The following is a 20791-nucleotide window of genomic DNA, read 5'->3' on the forward strand; positions in this document are numbered from 1 at the left end:
ACTGCCGCCGGGAGGCATGCGATGCGGGAACCCGCCGCCGATTCACGGCGTTCCCGCATCGCTGTAGTGTGAACCCAGCCTTAAAGGGAATGCTCCTAATCTCAGTTTGTTACTGTAAAGAAGCCACCTGTCTACAGAGGCAATCAACCAGATTCCAATCTCTCCACCATGGCCAAGACCAAAGAGCTGTCCAAGGATGACAGGGACAAGATTGTAGACTGAGGCAAGGCTGGAATGGGCTACAAGACCATCCCCAAGCAGCTTGGTGAGTGGGTGACAACAGTTGGTGCAATTATTCACAAATGGAAGAAACACAACCAAACTGTTAATCTCCCTCAGTGTGGGGCTCCATGCAAGATCTCACCTTGTGGAGTTTCAATGAACATGAGAACGGTGAGGAATCAGCCCAGAGCTACACACAGGATAATCTGGTTAATGATTTCAAGGTAGCTGGGACCATAGTCACCAAGAAACAATTGGTAACACTACGCCATGAAGGACTGAAATCCTGCAGTGCCTGCAAGGTCCCCCTGCTTTAAGAAAGCACATGTACAGGCCCGTCTGAAGTTTTCTAATGAACATCTGAATGATTCAGAGGAGAACTGGGTGAAAGTGTAGTGGTCAGAGGAGACCAAAATTGAGCTCTTTGGCATCAACTCAACTCGCCGTGTTTGGAGGAGGAGGAGTAATAATGCCTATGACACCAAGAACACCATCCTCACTGTCAAACATGGAGGTGGAAACATTATGCTTTGGGGGTGTATTTCTGCTAATAGGACAGGACAACTTCACTGCATCATAAAGACTATGGACGGGCCCATGTACCATCAAACCTTCGGTGAGAACTGCCTTCCCTCAGCCAAGGCATTGAAAATGGGTCGTGGATTGGTATTCCAGCATGAAAAATGACCCAAAACACACACATCTAAGGCAACAAAGAAGTGGCTGAAGCACATTAAAGTTCTAGAGTGACCTTTATCCCATAGAAAATATGTGCAGGGAGCTGAAGTTTCAAGTTACCAAACATCAGCCTGAAAACCTTAATGACTTGAGGAGGATCTGCAAAGAGGAGTGGGACAAAATCACTCCTGAGATTTGTGCAAACCTGGTGGCCAACTACAAGAAACGTCTAACTTCTGATGGCCAACAAGGGTTTTGCCACTTATGTCACTCATTAAAATGCAAATCAATTTATACATTTTTTGAAATGTGTTTTTCTGGATAGTTTTCTGTCTCTCGCTTTTAAAATATACCTACCATTAAAATTATAGACTGATCATTTCTTTGTTAGTGGCCAAATGTACAAAATCAGCAGTGGATTAAATACTTTTTTCCCCTCGCTGTATTTATTATTATAAGAATGGAAATGAAAGAAAATATTAGGACTTAAATTGTGGCTAAAGTTTCCCCATGCTTCACAAGTGGCAATTCACCCCCACTTGCATAGGCACAGAAGCTCCATTTTAAAGGGAAGGTTTTAAACACAGATATTGATGGGCCTTCTGTTAAAAAAAAAAAAATGCAATTTAATACAAGGTAATTGAATGCTTTATAGCAGGGATAAAGCAATCAGCTGTTGCAAAACTACAAGTTCTATCAAGCCTCTGGGTGTCATGCTTGTGGCTGTCAGTCTTGCTATGCCTCATGGGATTTGTATTTCTGAAACAGCTGGTGGTCTGCTAATTACATATCCCTGCTTTATAGAATAAGACTTAAATTTTATTAATTTTTTTTAAGTATAGCCAAAGCTATTTTGGCTATTCTTCTCCAATGGATCACAGGAGTGCAGTTGGTTCTGCACTCCTTTGACCAGTTTTCAACCAACAGCGGGCCGAGGTCCACTTTCGCTTACGTCACAGACTTGGGTCCAGGGTCTGAAAAGATCCCAACCATATGGTCAGGCTCTGGCCAGAAGCCTGGAGCCACAGAGTTTGAGCCATCCGCTTACACCACCTCTACAGCCCAGCACTCCACTGAGCACTGGAAGGGCAGAGCAGGGCGCTACTGAGAGTCACCAGCTCTCTGCAGGCTGAAGACAGAGAGCTGAGCAATCAGCAGTGTTTGATCGCTCAATTCTCCATCTTAGAGGTGGCAGGGGACAGCTGCAGCTGGGATTGGTACTGCAGCAATTTAGGAGACTATGAAAGAAAGAAAAGTTCTTCACCGGTGAAAAAAAAAGAAACCAAAAACATACTGCGATTTTACAGGCGTCACGGATTATGAAGTTACACCTGGTGCTACATACCTCATTAACAAGACTCCAGTTATTTCTTTCATTTAAAAACTATAACAAAAGAGGTCTTACTTTAACTGATTTGCAGCAGCTTCTTGATCATCAGCTTTCTTCTGATCATCTTGCACTTGTTTTTCTTCTTCCTCAGTTTTCCCTACAGCATCCTCTTTCTTTCCTACATCCTTATCCTCTTTCTTGCGTCGTTCATCATCAGGTTTCCTTTTCTTCTCCTCAGTGGCCTTGGATTGGTCTCTTTTGTTGCCCGACTTCTCATCTTTTGCTCGCTCTCTGCTGCTGGTTGGCCTTTTCTCACTACAATCTCTAACAGAATCTCTCTCCTCCATGCTGGGTAGCTTCTTACGTTCAGCTGGCATTTTTACAAACTAAAACTGGGATAAAAAAAGTAAAATATGTGGACATTAAGAAACAAAAGCAATCATATAGCCACCATAGGCAACATCATTTTCTTCTATGAGAGATATAGATATATATACACATATACATATATACACACACACACACACACACAATTAGATTGTATAGTGTACATTACAGACTTCCAGGACACAGTTTTTTTTTTGTTTTTGTTTTTTTAACAGCAGCTCTGCTCCACATGGGCTGTTATCTGATCACTCAGCTCCTGCACACTCTGTCAAATATATGCAAGATAAAAGGAAAGATGGGGGGGGGGGGAACAAAAAACACGATAGCTGTGTATTTAGTAAGAACGGCGATCGCAGAGTGCAGAGGCGGTGGGAGTGATGTCCTAGCTAAGGGGAGGACAGGTACAGGATGTGCGTTAATGAGGTCAACTGCTGAACTACTTCCTTCTACTGTTTCCCCCTTTCTGAAAACCAAATTCAGGACAGCTACTGGAGGAGTTTCTACAGGACACTGAGGCAACACCTGGTGTAGGACAAAGAGAAAGCTTTTTCTTTTCTGCAAAAGAGGTACATATTATATTATTGGTATATAGGGTAACTGGAATATAGGAAAAAAAAAAAAAAAAGTAGAAAAAAAAAAAAAGGCCCAGGAAACAATCTGTCTCTATTGCACCAGAATAGGTTCTAAACAAGAAAGCCATCAACAGAAAAACTTGCTCCATAGGTGCTGACAAAAGAAAAGGGTAACACTGTGGAAAGTTTTGACACAGAAACCAGTGATCAGAAATAAGTAGGTAAGATCTCAGACTGCCAGCTGGACAAATCAGTAAGATTGCGAGCAACACTCAGTACAAGGGGTTATTCAAGAAAGTATACTGTATTTACTGGCGTATAAGACTACCTTTTACACTTAAAAAAAAAAAAATGGCCAAAAATTGGGGGTCGTCTTATACGCCGGGTATACAATGCTGCCCGATGGATGTCAGCCCCCAAATGTCTGCTAATACTGTATGTGGCTTCAGCTACCAACAGTATACGCTGCTGAGCCAATCCCGGCAAGCGATGTATTCTATTAATGAATACAGAGCCTGCTTGGATTGGAGTAAAACTCTGCCAATCCGAGCAGGCTACATAGAGTAGTCTGCTCGGATTGGCTTTGAGAGAGAGTGAGAGAGGCAAGGGCTGATGATGCTACAGCCTCTGCCAATCCAAGCAGGCGTTGTATTCATTAAAAGAATACACCGCTCACCATACTTCCCTGGGTAAATCCATTCACTGATCTCCTACTACTATACATCCTGCCGTTTCCCTCTTGGGTGCCTGGGACCTCAAAGGCACAGATAAATCTGGGACATATGACAGGGGGGGTTATTAAATGCATTTTGGTGGACAATTCCCATAGAACGTAACCCAAAAGTGGTATAGGTTTGGTTAGTGAAAAATTCTACTTTCCAGCGTTGTGGCATTCAATAGATCTGTTTGTGTTATTATTGTTTGATTTACTTTATGACATATCACAGCATGGCGGATGGGTAGTTGGCATTCTTGCTTTGCGTTTAATGGTTCTAATGTTTTTTTTAAATGATGTTGCCTCAGAAGGGGGGTAGTCTTATACCGCGAGTATTGCCCAAAACCAAACCAAATGTTTTCACTTGAAAAATAGGAGTTCGCCTTATACACCGGCAAATACGGTATGTAAACCCCTCAAGAAATAACACTGCCAGTCAAGAAGAGGCCATAAATCAGGGGTAAGCAACCTATGAGAGATGGAAATCTACTTGAAAAGTCAAAGATGCCTCTGGCTTTCCGGTGTTCACAGCACCAGAGGAGGCTAGGGAGAGAGGAGAACCCAAAAGGTGCGGCAGAGGAGGCCGAGGGCGGAAAGAGAGACAGGCAGCTTGCAATAGCAGGGATTGGCGGCGCAGACACGTTCCCAGTCTGTCACCTACCCAAAGTCGACAAGTAGCCCACGATCAACGTGTTACCGACCCAGGCCTTAAATAGTATCCAAGGCAAAAGTATGATCTAGACTGGATTGGAGAAAGGGCAAATTGTGTCCCACTGAGAATATCTTGGGATAGAAATTCCTTGATTTGTCTTATGAAAACTACACTTATCAAGAAAAAAAACCTTGGGAGGGGTTCCTAGCATTGCTATGTATATGTACATTGGAAAAACAGATCCGCACCTAAAGCCGGCCATACATGAATTGAAATTCAACTGGTTTACCAGAGACTGGCCAAATTTTGATACATGTATTACGTATGGGGTTGTACAGAAGTCGATCTACCAATCGACTTCTGTACAACCAGCCTGTCAGATAAATTTCCGCACCAGAGACTTTATTCTGCAGCGCTGATCGGTGTATTCTAACAGCGGGGAAAGTCAAACCCCGCCTCCCCGCAAGAACACAATAGCTCAGCCCCCAGCCACCTGAAGGCCGGCCATACATAGTTCAAATCTGGGCCGGTTCAGCAGAAACCAGCTGAGATTTGCACCGTTAATAGGCAGGCTGAACATACCAAATTGATCGATCAACTTGGGTACAACCAGCCTGCCAGATTCTCTTGCAATTATGGTTAGTGGCTGCTATAGCCTGTAGCAATAATCACTGTCTACCAGCAGAAACCACTTCCCCCACTGGGAGAAGACAATTGCCGATCCCCTGTCAACCTGTGGTTGCAGGAAAGAAATTTGCACAATTTATGGCCAGCTTAAGTGTGTGGATGGGGGAACAAAAACACAAACACGGAATAATCCATGAGCTAATTTAGTCTAGAACCCGGACCTCAACAGCTATGCCATGAAAGTTAGCAAACGTGAGGGCAAGCAGTCAATACTGCTAATTACTAAACTTGGCCCTTGATGGTACAGGAGGACTTCCTGGGTTGGGATTTCTTTGTCTCACCACGAGAAACACGTTTATTAGGCAAGAAGGAAAAAACACGTTGATTATCTAACTTAAAGCTTAGGGATAGCTTAGAACACCCCTATCCTATGGATCTGGGATACTACAGTAAGGCAGTGAAAGCCAGAGACTTCAAAGTAGGGTGGCAATAAAATGTATTAAGCCAAATCGCGGATATATATATATCCACGATTTGGCTTAATTGGGTATCGTATACACCCACTACAGGTAATACGATGTTCCGAATTAATGTTGACTTCCATCATATGAAAACACAATTAACTCTTTAGAAGAAAGGGATAAAGCAATCCCATAACGATCAAAAGCCAGAGATTTAGCAGTAAGACACACCTAACATAATGAAAAGCTAGACTATTGGAAAACATCCCACCTAAAAAATGGTTTAAAGAACAAAAGTCATTTTATAAGCTTCCAATAAATGTGAACGTGTGTGTGTGTGTGTGTGTGTGTGTGTGTGTGCGCACAAACAGGTAAGTAAACCCTTAACGGTTATTCTGTTAAAAAACATCCACAGGTAAACAGGATTCTCATCACACAGTACATTAGAACATTAGACAGTAATAGACTGGTGACATTATACAAGACTGCTAGAAATCATAGCTATAACAGGGCAATAGGGAAAAAGATTAGCGCTTACAGGAGCCCTGAGGGCTGTACACAAAGTGCCAAAGGGATGCAGACTGGGCATCAGGGGCCTATATGCTTTCATTGTACATAAAATTACAGTTTTTATTTATTTATTTTTTGTCCTTTTAGTCCCTGAAAAGTCACAATATTGTTCTGGTGGATAGTTTTGTAATTTGAGGGATGTTGGCACTCTTATACTCAGTCATCCCGATAGAGACAGAGACATATACACACACACACACACACACACACACACACACATTACTGTACAAAACTTTTAGTCAGGTATGAAGAAATGCTGTAGAAGAACACTTTCAAAAATTTGGCGTGACTACACTTTGGCTTTGAAACCAGCATCAATTCCTAAGCCCCATATACACCATCAGATTTTCTGCTGATTTTTTCCTTAAGATTTACCAAAACCATATAATATGAGGGAAAACCTTAGGAGTTTCAATTTGTATGCATTTAGGCAGGTCCTTGTACTACATGGTTTTGGTAAATCTGAAGACAAATATCAGCAAAAATAAATAAATCTGATAGTGTGTATTGGGCTTTACACTTGCACAGTCACGATTTTGAATTATTAGACTTCCTGCACACTGGACATTAAAATAATGTTATAAAAACACCAGTAGCTTTGCAGCGAGTTTTTTTTCCAATAGCTTTTATTAGTGTTTTTCCACGTTAGCGTTTTATTTATTTTCAATGGGTCAAAAACCATGAAAAAAAAACAAAAACGCTGGTGAGCCATGTTTTTGAGCGTTTATCATCTGAAAAACTCCTCTCAGAACCCACTAGCTTTGTTTTGGTTTTTAAAAACGCCCCAGCCAAAAACTGCTGATAACAGCCTGTGTGCATGGACACATAGATAACATGATGGGGAATTCATAGACTAGAAAAAAAAACATCTGAAGCCAAAAACATCCAGTGTGCAGGAGGCCTTAAACTGGCCATACACCTATAGATTATCTGCAGATTTTCTATGGTTAGATGGAAAAAGTACAACAGATTTCTCCATGTTTGCTAAACTGTGTGGATGGAGGAATCTCCCACTTTTTCCATCTAACCATAGAAAATCTGCAGATAATCTATAGGTGTATGGCCAGCTTTAGTATCCGCTGTACGATTAACCAGTCATACCAAGCAGGTACTAATGATCATCAATATATGTAAATTGAAACAGCTGTGTGGGAGGCTGAAAATTGAATGAGGAACAGTCAAACTCTGCTACTAACGTGAGATTGTGAAAGACAATCTCAGGTCACAGGTCATACAGCATGGCAAGGCTGAGTACAGCAACAAGACACAAGGTAGGTAGTTATATTGCATGAGCAAGGTCTCTCCCAGGCAAAGATTTCAAAGCAGATGGGGGTTTAAAGGTGTGCTGGTCAAGCTCTTGACAAAGCAGAAAGAAAATGGGCAATGTTGACTACCATAGACACAGTTGTCAGCCAAGGAAATTTAATGTAGCAGATGAAAGACACGCCATGCTTACTTGCCTTCAAAAGATGTCCAGCAGTGCCATCAGCACAGAACTGGCAGAAACCAGTGAGATCCCAGTACAACCATATACTTTCCGGAGAAGTCTAGCCAGAAAAGTGGTCTTCATGGAAGAATTGCAGCCAAAGATGCCATACGTCTGACGTGGAAACAAAACTTAAGTGACTCAACTATGCATGAAAGCATAAGAAGGGGTTCAGAATAGCAGCAGGTGGTCTGAAGGAGTCAAAATGTGAAATATTTGGCTGTAGCAGAAGGCACATTGTTTACCAAAGGGCTGGAGAGCGATACACTAATGTGTCTGTAGACAACAGTGAAGCATGGTGGAGCCAAATTTGGAGCTGCATTTCTACAAATGGAGTTGGAGATTTGATCAGAATCAATTGCGTCTTCAATACTGAGAAAAACAGGCAGATACGTATCTATCATGCCATACCATCAGGGAGGAATGTGATCGATCCCAAATGTATTCTTCAGCAGGACAAGGACCCCAAACAAACATACAGCCAATGTCATTAAAGTGGAACTACAGGCAAAAATCTTATTTCATTTTAGATGAAGGGAGGTTCCCTGTTTTTTGCTATCTTTGTTTCATTGGGGAGATTTCCCGTTGCTTCCTGTCCCATAGCCAAAACAGAAAGTGAAAAGGAAATCCATTGGGGACCTCTAGGTCCCCAGAACTAGTGTCCTCATTGGAAGATTTACCCTCTATTACTTTTCTGGGGACAACTCAAAATTTGGGCTTTTACTTTCACAATCAATGATCATGGTAAACAGGACAAATGGAGAGGGCGAATCTCCTTAATGGGGGCACAGACAGCAAAATAAAAAATAAATAAAAAACAAACACAAAAAGGAGTTCTAATCCCTCTCCCCTCAACCGAAACCTAAAAGTTTTGCCTTTAGAAATACTTCATGGACTATCGTCAGCGTAACAAAGTCTTGGAAGTGATTGTTTGGCCCCCACAGAGCCCTGATCTCAACATCAAGTCTGTCTGGGATTACATGAAGAGACAGAAGGATCTGAGGCAGCCTACATCTACAGAGGATCTGTGGTTCGTTCTCCAAGATGTTTGGAACAACCCACCTGCCAAGTTCCTTCAAAATATGTGTGCAAGTATACCTAGAAGAATGAATGCGGTGGCAAAGTGTGATCACACCAAATATTGATTAGATTTGGATTTCTCTTCTATTTTTATCAATTAACAAAATGGAAATTAAATGAACTACTAACATTAATATTAATTTCTGAAAGCATTCTTTAACAGCATTTTTTTTTTTTTTTTTTTACACCTGTCTAAAGCCTAGTAGACATGATGAATGATCATCTGCTTTTTTTTGCATGCTAGTCTTCATATCGAAAACAAATACGTTACAAAAAGTACGAAAATTCCCGTACGACAGAATAAAAATTAAGAAGTAATGCAATATATTTGTATTGGATTTTCGTACGAAAATTGTCCTGATCAAGCGCTTGCCGACAGTATACTGTACATAGGCAAGGCGGCTCTCCTGTACAGGATCATGTTCACAGTATGTGATCCTGTACTTCTGAGTCTGGGGCGCGCACGTGTGCCTGCCAGAAACCCACTCCTGCTGTGATCAGACACAGCGGGAGCTAATCTGCGGGCACCGTGGACTCAAAGTCCACTGGTCCCCACCAATCGTTAGGCAGAGAGCCAGAACGGCGGTTTGCCCATGTACAGTGCCTTGCGAAAGTATTCGGCCCCCTTGAACTTTTTTTTAACCTTTTGCCACATTTCAGGCTTCAAACATAAAGATCTAAAATTTTAATTTTTTGTGAAGAATCACCAACAAGTGGGACACAATTATGAAGTGGAACGAAATCTATTGGATATTTTAAACTTTTTTAGCAAATAAAAACTGAAAAGTGGTGAGTGCAAAATTATTCGGCCCCTTTACTTTCAGTGCAGCAAACTCACTCCAGAAGTTCAGCGAGGATCTCTGAATGATCCAATGTTGTCCTAAATGACTGATGGTGATAAATAGAATCCACCTGTGTGTAATCAAGTCTCTGTATAAATGCACCTGCTCTGTGATAGTCTCAGGGTTCTGTTGAAAGCGCAGAGAGCATCATGAAGACCAAGGAACACACCAGGCAGGTCCGTAATACTGTTGTGGAGAAGGTTAAAGCCGGATTTGGATACAAAAAGATTTCCCAAGCTTTAAACATCCCAAGGAGCACTGTGCAAGCGATCATTTTGAAATGGAAGGAGTATCAGACCATTGAAAATCTACCAAGACCTGGCCGTCCCTCTAAACTTTCAGCTCAGACAAGGAGAAGACTGATCAGAGATGCAGCCAAGAGGCCCATGATCACTCTGGATGAACTGCAGAGAACTACAGCTGAGGTGGGAGAGTCTGTCCATAGGACAACAATCAGTCGTACACTGCACAAATCTGGCCTTTATGGAAGAGTGGCAAGAAGAAAGCCATTTCTCAAAGATATTCATCGTCTAAAGTTTGCCACAAGCCACCTGGGAGACACACCAAACATGTGGAAGAAGGTGCTCTGGTCAGATGAAACCAAAATCCAACTTTTTGCCCACAATGCAAAACGATATGTTTGGCGTAAAAGCAACACAACTCATCACCCTCAACACACAATCCCCACTGTCAAACATGGTGGTGGCAGCATCATGGTTTGGGCCTGCTTTTCTTCAGCAGGGACAGGGAAGATGGTGAAAATTGAGAGGAAGATGGATGCAGCCAAATACAGGACCATTCTGGATGAAAACCTGTTGGAGTCTGCAAAAGACCTGATCCTGGGACGGAGATTTATCTTCCAACAAGACAATGATCCCAAACATACAGCAAAATCTACAAAGGAATGGTTCACAAATAAACGTATCCAGGTGTTAGAATGGCCAAGTCAAAGTCCAGACCTGAATCCAATCGAGAATCTGTGGAAAGAGCTGAAAACTGCTGTTCACAAACGCTCTCCATCCAACCTCACTGAGCTCGAGCTGTTTTGCAAGGAAAAATGGGCAAGAATTTCAGTCTCTCGATGTGCAAAACTGATAGAGACATACCCCAAGCGACTTGCAGCTGTAATCGCAGCAAAAGGTGGCTCTACAAAGTATTAACGCAAGGGGGCCGAATAATTTTGCACGCCCCACTTTTCATTTTTTTATTAGTTAAAAAAGTTTCAAAAAATTCAATAGATTTCGTTCCACTTCACAATTGTGTCCCACTTGTTGGTGATTCTTCACAAAAAATAAAAATTTTATATCTTTATGTTTGAAGCCTGAAATGTGGCAAAAGGTTGAAAAGTTCAAGGGGGCCGAACACTTTCGCAAGGCACTGTATACTAGACAGATTGCCGTTGTTACTAAGGAAGGTGTTGATCCTATGTTCCTGCAAAGCATTAATCAATGCCTTTCTATAGTAAAAGCAGCACACACAGTGAAAAAGCACAAGTTAGGAACTCATTTGATTGCCAATGTTAACCCCTTCCCTGCCAGTGTCATTAGTACAGTGATGGTGCATATTTTTTTTAGCACTGATCACTATATTAGTGTCACTGGTTCCCAAAAACGTGTCAGTGTCTGATTTGTCCACCTCAATATCACAGTCTTGCTATAAAGTCACTGATCGACATCACTAGTAAAAAAATTCCATAAATACACTATACCAAAAGTATTGGGACGCCTGCCTTTACACGCACATGAACTTTAATGGTACCGCAGTCTCGGTGCGTAGGGTTCAATATTGAGTTGGCTCACCCTTTGCAGCTATAACAGCTTCGACTCTTCTGGGAAGGCTGTCCACAAAGTTTAGAAACGCATCTAGGGGGATGTTTGACCTTTCTTCCAGAAGCATATTTGTGAGGTCAGCCACTGATGCTGGACGAGAAGGCCTGTCTCCACTTCAATTCATTCCAAAGATGTTCTATTGGGTCGAAGTCAAGACCTTATGGAAATTGCTTTGTGCACTGGCCCAAATCATTTGGTGGAGGGGGGATTATGGTGTGGGGTTGTTTTTCAGGGGTTGGGCTTTGCCCCTTCCTTCCTGTGAAGGGAACTCTTACAGCATCAGCATGCCAAGACATATTGGGCAAGGTTTATGCTCCCAACTTTGGAAGAAGTTTGGAGATGGCTTCTTCCTGTTCCAATAAAACACAAGTGCACAAAGCAAGGTCCATAGACATGGATGAGCGAGTTTGGGGTAGAGTCCTGATCTCAACCCAATAGAACAGATTTGGGATGAATTAGAGTGGACCTTCTCATCCATTATCAGGGCCCGACCTCACAAATGCTCTTCTGGAAAAATGCTCAAACATTCTCATAGACACACTCCTAAACCTTGTGGACAACCTTCCCAGATGAGTTGAAGCTGTTATAGCTGCAAAGGGTGGGCCAACTCAATATTGAACCCTACAGACTAAGACTGGGATGTCATTAAAGTTCATGTGTGTGTAAAAGGCAGGTGTAACAATACATTTGGTAATATAGTGTATATTAAGGGTGAGCTCCGGTGTTTTCGCATACTCCACGTGCAGAGACCACCAGGAAGTTGGGGCAGTGCTGCGCCAATCACAGGCAGTGAGACAATGCCCTGATGCGCAACTGAAGGGATCGGGAAGTGTCTCACTGCCTATGATTGGCGCAATGCTGCGCTGATTTCCTGGCGGGCTCTGCACGTGCAGTGTGCGAATACGTCGGCGCTCATCCCTAGTGCATATCCCATCGTTTTTTCGAGACGCGATTTAAAAAAAAAAAAACACCAACACACACACACACGTTTGTCTAAACCAATCAATACACTTATTGGGATTTGTTTTACCAAAGATATGTAGCAGAATACATATTGGCCTAAGTTTTTGAAGAAAATTTAAACAGTTTTATTGGATATATTTTATAGCTGAAAGTAAAACTTTTTTTTTTCCCCAAAATGGTTTGTCTTTTTTTTTTTTTTTTTTTTTTTTGGTTATAGTGCAAAAAATAAAACCCGCAGGAGGTGATCAAATACCACCAAAAGAAAGATATTTGTGAAAAAAAAACCCACATCAATTTTATCTGGTACAGTGTTACACAACTGCGCAATTGTTAGTTGAAGTAAGGCAGTGCCGTATCGCAGAAAGCAGTGCACTAATGATCAGATTATCGCAGAAGCGGTATTTTTTTGTACCATATTCTGATCGTGTGTACGGGGCTTAAAGCCTTTGCATGGAAATATAAACTTCAGCAGAACGAAGCTGAACAAGTCCAGCTGGATCCTTCTGGCCAATCGCCGTTGTCCATGGGAGCCCAGCACTGCGGAGGCTCAGTATATACAACAGACAGGCTGTTCACACAACACACACGATCCAATCATTGAACAGTGCCGACAAATAAAGAGGGGTCAGAGCCTGCAAATGATTGGACTATAAATGACTGGAGAGGGGGGTCGTTCCAGCAGGCAGCACACCTGTCACACTTCTGCACTACATATATCTTTACTTCTACACACAGAGCAGCCTTATCGCGGTCTCCCTGGGTCTCATTACCCTCATAGAGCTCCTATAGCGCTCACACCCCCAGCAGCTACTCGTGCGGCCCAGGAGATGACAGGAAGCGGCAGAACCATGAAGCCCAGGACGGCGGACCCGACTATTTCATAGGCCTCGTCCATGTACGACGGAGCAGCTGCGCCCTCCCTCCCCCGAATCATCCATTAGTACCATGCCCCGAACACGGAACCCGACCACCGACCCTCTTACCTCAATTGTAAACACTTCGCTCCCCTCACCACTCCACCGCCAGGACCCCGTCATCAGGACCGACGCACCGCTGCCTGTCCTTAGTAGGCACAACACGTCTGACCACAAAGCAGCTCAGGATTATTTCAATAGGACAGCTCAGCGGGAAAGGGCAGACAGGGTTATTTAATTATGTTGCCGCTCTTACTTCCTATGGTGTTCTTATTTCTGTGCAGGCAGTATAACGGACAGATAGCGAAGGCCCCCTTCTGGCAGGTGACTCTCGGTGAGGGAGGATGTGGGTTGGTGTCACGTGACTCTAAGTACATCCACTTGTATACTACACTGGGAGAGGAGCTGAGTGAGGGATTGCTGGCTCATGGGAGAGGCGCTGAGTGAGGGATTGCTGGCTCGCGGGAGAGGAGCTGAGTGAGGGATTGCTGGCTCGCGGGAGAGGAGCTGAGTGAGGGATTGCTGGCTCGCGGGAGAGGAGCTGAGTGGGGGATTGCTGGCTCGCGGGAGAGGAGCTGAGTGGGGGATTGCTGGCTCACGGGAGAGGAGCTGAGTGGGGGCTTGCTGTCTCACGGGAGAGGAGCTGAGTGGGGGCTTGCTGTCTCACGGGAGAGGAGCTGAGTGGGGGATTGCTGTCTCACGGGAGAGGAGCTGAGTGGGGGATTGCTGGCTCACGGGAGAGGAGCTGAGTGGGGGCTTGCTGTCTCACGGGAGAGGAGCTGAGTGGGGGCTTGCTGTCTCACGGGAGAGGAGCTGAGTGGGGGCTTGCTGTCTCACGGGAGAGGAGCTGAGTGGGGGCTTGCTGTCTCACGGGAGAGGAGCTGAGTGGGGGCTTGCTGTCTCACGGGAGAGGAGCTGAGTGGGGGATTGCTGGCTCACGGGAGAGGAGCTGAGTGAGGGCTTGCTGGCTCATGGGAGAGAAGTTGCTGGTCACAGAAACTGAACGGCAGCTTTTCTCTATCTTTTTAACATGGAGGAACCCTAGAAATATACAGTCAGGGAACCTCCGCAAATGATTACTTTATGTACAATATACTTTCCAACCTTTTGAGATGGGAATGAGGGACACCTATCGGCAAAAGTATGGAAGCATAGGACACAAAAATGGAACCTCCACTTTTCGGACCCCCCCTTTGGTGTCACATTTGGCACCTTTCAGGGGAGGGGGGTGCAGTTACCTGCACCCACTTCTGGGAATAGACTCCCACGGGAGTCACGCCCCTTCCCATCACCCTCCCGCTGTCTCCTGGGAAACACAGGTCCCAGGATATAGAGGGGACCAGTTAGGACGCTCAGCGCAACTCTCGCATGCGCGGTAGGGAACCGGGAAGTGAAGCCGCAACGCTTCACTTCCTGATTCCCTCACCGAGGATGGCGGCAGCTGCCCAGAGCCGAGCGATTGATTGGCTTTGGCTGCCAACTTCACTGGACCCTGGAACAGTTAAGTGTCCATTTATTAAAGGTCAGCAGCTGCAGTATTTGTAGCTGCTGGCTTTTAATTTTTTTTTTTGGACCGCTTCTTTAAACCCACAAGTGTTTTTTTTTTTTTTTTTAACGCTACTATTCCTTTTATATTGGCTTTTGAAATTTAGAAATGCAGCCATTTAGAAATTGGATAAAAGGTTTTTTTTTTTTTTAATAGATAAAACGTGCATTTTATATACAGCTATACAGATCAGACCAAATGAGGTAGAATGAGGGACATTGCTCCAAATTAGGGACACTCCCTCGAAATCAGGGACAGTTGGGAGCTATGTATGTACAACTCAGGGAATAAAATAGCTCCCAACTGTCCCTGATTTGGAGCAATGTCCCTCATTTTGGTCTGATCTATATAGTTGTATATAAAATGCACTTTTTATCTTTCAAAAACTGTTTCCAAGTGCTAAACCTTTCATCTAAATTGCTGCATTTGTAAATTTTAGAAGCCAATATAAAGGAATAAGATGAAGAAAAAAAAAAGTCGATGTGTATTTAACTTTTTTGGTTAAGTCTCCTTTAAGGGGGCGTGACAGGGGGGTGTCCTATGTCTACATAGGTTTGCAAGTAGGTGTCCCTCATTTCCATCTCAAAATGTTGGGAAGTATGGAATAATGTCATGGATGAATAAAAACCATACCTAAATTATTAAAGACCAAGCACTCTGCTATAAAACAAAATCATTTTCGGTAAAGATAATTAAAGTAAACGTAATAATGGTCAGAAAAGGAATGCAGATAGTGAAAACTGTAGTGCTCCCTCACACTGGTGGTCAGTGCAAGAGTGTTACTTGCATTGATAGTGAGAAACGTCTATACATTGGTGGTCAGTGGAGGAGAGCACCCATAAGCCTTGTACACACGATCAGATTTTCGGCAGGGAATTGTGTGATGACAAACTGTTGGCCTAAAATCCGACCATTAGTACGCTCAATCAATCAATTGTTGTCCAACAAATGTTGGATGGCAGGCTAGTACGTTTTCAGCGGACAGCGGTCTGTTGTCGGATTTTCCTATCGTCTGTACACGAGTCCATAACACAAAAGTTAAAAGTACAAAGAGGCATGCTCAGAATCAATGCTCACCAAACATGACATTAGCAGAAGGTGCCCAAAAGGTGACCTTCAATAGCTGAAATTCCTTGTAGTAGGTCACTACGTTCATGTTTGTTGACCGACAATTGTGTACCGTTTGTATGCAAGACAAGTTCCTGGCACATGCCCTTCCGAGAAAAGTCTGATGCTCTCTTGGCCAACAATCTGATTGTCTGTACGAGGCTTTAAAATCCTAGTGGGAAAAGGATCACCTTATATCAGTGATCATTGGGTGGGTGTCCTATTACATTGGTGGTGAGTGGAGGCGGGCCCTAGTAAATTCGTAGTCAGACCAACCTACATCAGTAATCATTGGGAGGGGTCCCTATTACATTGGTGGTCAGTGGAGGAGGGCCCCCTTAGATTTGTGGTCAGTGGGAAAAGGACCTCACTACATCGGTGATCATTGAGAGGGGGCTCTATTACACTGGTGGTCAGTGGAGGAGGGCCCCCTTAGATTTGTGGTCAGTGGGAAAAGGACCTCACTACATCGGTGATCATTGAGAGGGGGCTCTATTACACTGGTGGTCAGTGGAGGAGGGCATTATTAGATTCATGGTCAGTGGGAAAAGGACCACCCTACATTGGTGATCATTGGGAAAGGGGTCCTATTGCATTGGTGGTCAGTGAAAGAGGGCCCCCTTTGATTTGCAGCCAGAAGGACCACCCTACATTGGTGATCATTGTGAGGGGAGCCCTATTACATTGGTGGTCTGTGGAGAAGGACCTTCCTAGCTTTGTGGTCAGAAGGACCACCATACATCAGTGATCATTGGGAGAGGGGCCCTATTAAAGTGGTGGTCAATGGAGAAGGGCCCCCTTAGATTTGTGGTCAGAAGGAGCACCCTACATTGGTGATCATTGGGAGAGGGGGACTATTACATTGTTGATCAGTCCCCCTTAAGCATAGGTAAAAAGGTCATTTGTGTTGGCAGTAACTAATTTTTCAAGAATCCTAGCAGCTTTTGCAGGAGCCCCCAGGGTTCCAGGAGTTCACGCAGCTATTAAAAGTTTGGCATAAATAAAGGTCCAAAACTGAACATTTCAGTTGCAGAAACCTCAAAGTATGGGGCGGACATTTGATTGTGGTCTGCTACAGGGTAGTGGAAAAGATGAGAATGGTTTATTTACCCTTTAAAGCGGTGGTCCCCAACCTTTTTGACACCTTTTTGTGTTTGAAAATTGTGCCAAGGCCCGGGGGGGGGGGGGGGGGGGGGGTCTGGGTGACGATGTGGCTTTTTATGGCCAATTTGTCAGGGAATGGCTGGTGTTCGCACTTCAATCATCACAACACCATGGTTAATATGGTGTTAGGATGATTGAAGTGCATTATTTTTATTATTATATTGTAATATAAAATTAAATGGCTCAACTCACCATAATGCAGAATCTGCCACCATATGCAGCGTGTCACTTGCCTCCAGATGCAGCTTGCCACGGTGCCTATGACCAGATTGCTACTTGCCATCAGATGCAGATTGCCATAGTCGCATGCCACCAGATACAGACTGCCACAGTCACATGCCACCAGATGCATATTGCCACAGTCACTTGCCACATGCCGCCAGATGTAGATTGCCACATGCCACCAGATGCAGCCTCTTAAATGCAAATTGTCACTAAGCACAGAGGCAGTGCAGTGGAGTGGTGAGTTCCACGTGTGAGAGAACAGCGCTGATGCAGGGTGGGCTGTGAGAGATGATGTAACCTCTTTGCTTCACCTCCAACAGTATACCGGCCGGGCTGTGTGGGCGGAACATCGGTGATGCGGGCGGCTGGTGGGAGATCATGTCATCTCTCTGCTCGCCTGCTCCACCCCCAACAGTGTAGCGGCAGGGCTGTGTGAGCGGAAGTGCGGTGATCTCTCTGCTCGCCACCGCTGCACCTCAGAATTCGCAGCCCGGCTGTAAACTGGCTAAAGCCTGGTAGTGGGCCGCGTCCCGGGGGTTGGAGACCCCTGCTTTAAAGGACTGTAATGTATTACACCATTACAGTCCTACGAAGAGTAATCCCTGCTTAAGCAGAATGTAAACAAAAAAGCCGACATTAAAAAAAGGGTGGGTAGGTTCTCCCGCAACCCTTCAGTCTGATATGGGGTTCATACCAGACCCTTATCTCATCATGCAGCCTAGCAGGCCATGAAAGATGGGGGGGGGCACAAGCAAGCAGACTATCAATGCGGACAAGGGCCTCTTCCCTCACAACTCTGGCCCAGTGGTTGTAAGGGTGCGGGGGGATGAGTATGGGGTACATAGCACCCCTAACCGTTCACCAAAAAACTGTTAAAAGTAAATACAAACACAAGATGTTTTTTGACAAGTCCTAAAAATGTCCCCTGATGTAAATCCATAGTTAATCACAATGAACACAAGACCCCGACCAAAATTTTTAAAAAAAGCACTGAACTCCACTGCTCCTGTCGTTGACACTCGCCAAATGACAGCGCTGCTTCCCCCTGCTGCTAAGTAAACAGAGGTGTGGTTACAAAGTGACATCACCTGGTGACTCATGATATCATAGGGTGGGGTCTCCAAGGGCCATCATAAGCGCAGGCTCACCGGCTGATGTCACTGGGTGACCACTCCCCCCCTTCCCCTCTGCAAAGTGCCCCCACTGTGTTAAGGTCATGTGGCCTGGTATGGTCCATGGGGGGGGGGGGGGGGGGTTGTTCGCTCATGCCTTTCCCCTTTCCTGGTTTGCATGCTCAGATAATGGCTTGGGTAATCTATTATGATCCTCCTGTTTATTTGTTCCCTGTCCCTGGGGAAACCCAGTGCAATTTTCTTTTTCATTTTTGACGGGGTTACTCTTGAAAGCCATACCAGAGCAAAGAGCCTAGTATGGATTTTGCAGGGGACCCCACGATTTTTTTGCTGTTTCTTTTTTTTCTCTACACATTTTTCTATATTGGCTCTTTTGTTTACATTCTGCTGTCAGCGAGGAATCCCCCACTGACAGCAGGGATGACTCGCTGTTGTTAGGACGCTGGTGGGTGCTGGCTCCTTAACAACCGATGACTTGTCCCTGGTGCTGACAACAGGGATGAGTCACTGATTGTTGGGAGATATATATATATATATAGAGATATAGAGATATAGAGATATAGATTAACTGACTGAAATTTTAGCTTGACCTACAGCCATTGACTTACACCACAAAAAAAGCTAAACCCCATGAAACTAGTACACACAGCATCGGTAAGGACAGCATCAACTGTGAAAGTATGAATGGCACACAGAAAAGCCTTATGCCCTATACACACTATCATATTTTCTGCTGATATTTTCCTTCAGATTTACCAAAACCATGTAGTGCAAGGGCCTGCCTGATTGCATACAAATTGAAACTCCTAAGGTTTGACCTCATATAATATGGTTTTGGTAAATCTGAAGGAAAAAATCAGCAGAAATTCTGATAGTGTGTATGGGGCTTTATTGTAACTCTTGGCAATAGCTTTTTTTTAACCACTTCCCGACCGCCGCACGACGATGTACGTCGACAGAATGGCACGGGCAGGCATATTGGCGTACATGTACGTCCCTGCCTTCCCGCGGGTCGGGGGCCCGATCGGGCCCCCGCCCGGTGCCTGCGGTGGTCGGTATTAGTTCGGGAGCGATCCCGGACGAGGGGGCGGCCATTCATTCATGGCCACCCCCTCGCGATCGCTCCCGACGAATAGAAATCCTTCGTGACATCACTTCCTCTCCTGTAATGTAAACACAGGAGAGGAAGTGATGTATTCTCTCCTCCGTGTCGGTATTTTTCGTTCCGACACCGAGGAGCGGGTGTCATTTGTGACTGTAATAACTGTTAGGGCAGTTAGGGTTAGCCCCCTTTAGTTCTAAGGTACCCCCCTAACCCCCCCAATAAAGGTTTAACCCCGTGATCACCCCCCGTCGCCAGTGTCACTAAGGCTGGGTTCACATTGCAGCGGTTTATGAGAACGGATGTGATTCGCACCGCACTGCAGTGCAAATCACATCCGATCTCTGTGCAATTTGAGTTCAGCCATACAGATAGTATGGCTGAATTCGCGTTGCACCCGCCGCAAAATCGCACGGGACCCTTTTTTTGGTCCGCAGCAGAATCGGATCGCATGGGTGTTCACACCATGCGATCCAAGTTTGCAGATCGCACTGCGATATGCGAACTGATCTGGGGGTGTCATTAACATTTCACTGACACTCCCAGCAGTTCGCATAGGGCAGTGTGAACTGCCGCCGGGAGGCATGCGATGCGGGAACCCGCTGCGGATTCGTGGCGTTCCCGCATCGCTCCAGTGTGAACCCAGCCTAATAAGCGATCGTTTTTCTGATCGCTGTATTAGTGTCACAGGTGACGCTAGTTAGGCAGGTAGGTATTTAGGTTCGCCGCAGCTTTTTATAGCGCCATGGACCCCCATATACTACCGCATAAAGCCCCCTGATTGCCCCCTAGTTAACCCTTTCACCAGTGATCACCATATAACTGTTACAGGTGACGCTGGTTGGTTAGTTATTTTTTTATAGTTTCAGGGCACCCGCCATTTATTACCTAGTCTCACTAGTGTACCCCTAAATTTAGGGGTGTCTACTTTCCAAAATGGGGTCATTTGGGGGGGGGGGGTTTGTGCCATCTTAGCATTTTATGTCCTTCAAAACTGTAACGCCCTTAGAAAGCCTGAAGGCGGTGCTTGGTTTTCGGGGCCCCCGTACGCGGCTAGGCTCCCAAAAAGTCCCACATATGTGATATCCCCGTACTCAGGAGAAGCAGCAGAATTTATTTTGGGGTGTCATTTCACATATGCCCATGGCATGCGTGAGCAATATATCATTTAGTGACAACTTTGTGA

At 44.7% G+C, this 20791-nt stretch overlaps 1 protein-coding gene across 3 annotated transcripts in view; it reads right to left on the reverse strand.

The window, feature by feature from the left end:
- Positions 1-13605, reverse strand: part of UPF2 (UPF2 regulator of nonsense mediated mRNA decay) — a 133650-nt gene extending 120045 nt beyond the window's left edge. For 2 of the 3 annotated variants that reach the window (XM_077471884.1, XM_077471882.1), the window contains exons 1-2: positions 13398-13578; positions 2306-2622 (exon numbers count right to left, since the gene is read on the reverse strand). In XM_077471884.1, the coding sequence (XP_077328010.1) occupies positions 2306-2607 (302 nt within the window). In that variant the 5' untranslated portion in view covers positions 2608-2622; positions 13398-13578. The other variant, XM_077471883.1, reaches the window with a different exon arrangement.
- Positions 13606-20791: the final 7186 nt, after the last annotated feature.

The sequence above is a fragment of the Lithobates pipiens genome, unplaced genomic scaffold (assembly GCF_037356315.1).
Source record: "Lithobates pipiens isolate NorthernLeopardFrog02 unplaced genomic scaffold, aLitPip1_a1.2 Scaffold_8, whole genome shotgun sequence".
Lineage (NCBI taxonomy): Eukaryota > Metazoa > Chordata > Amphibia > Anura > Ranidae > Lithobates > Lithobates pipiens.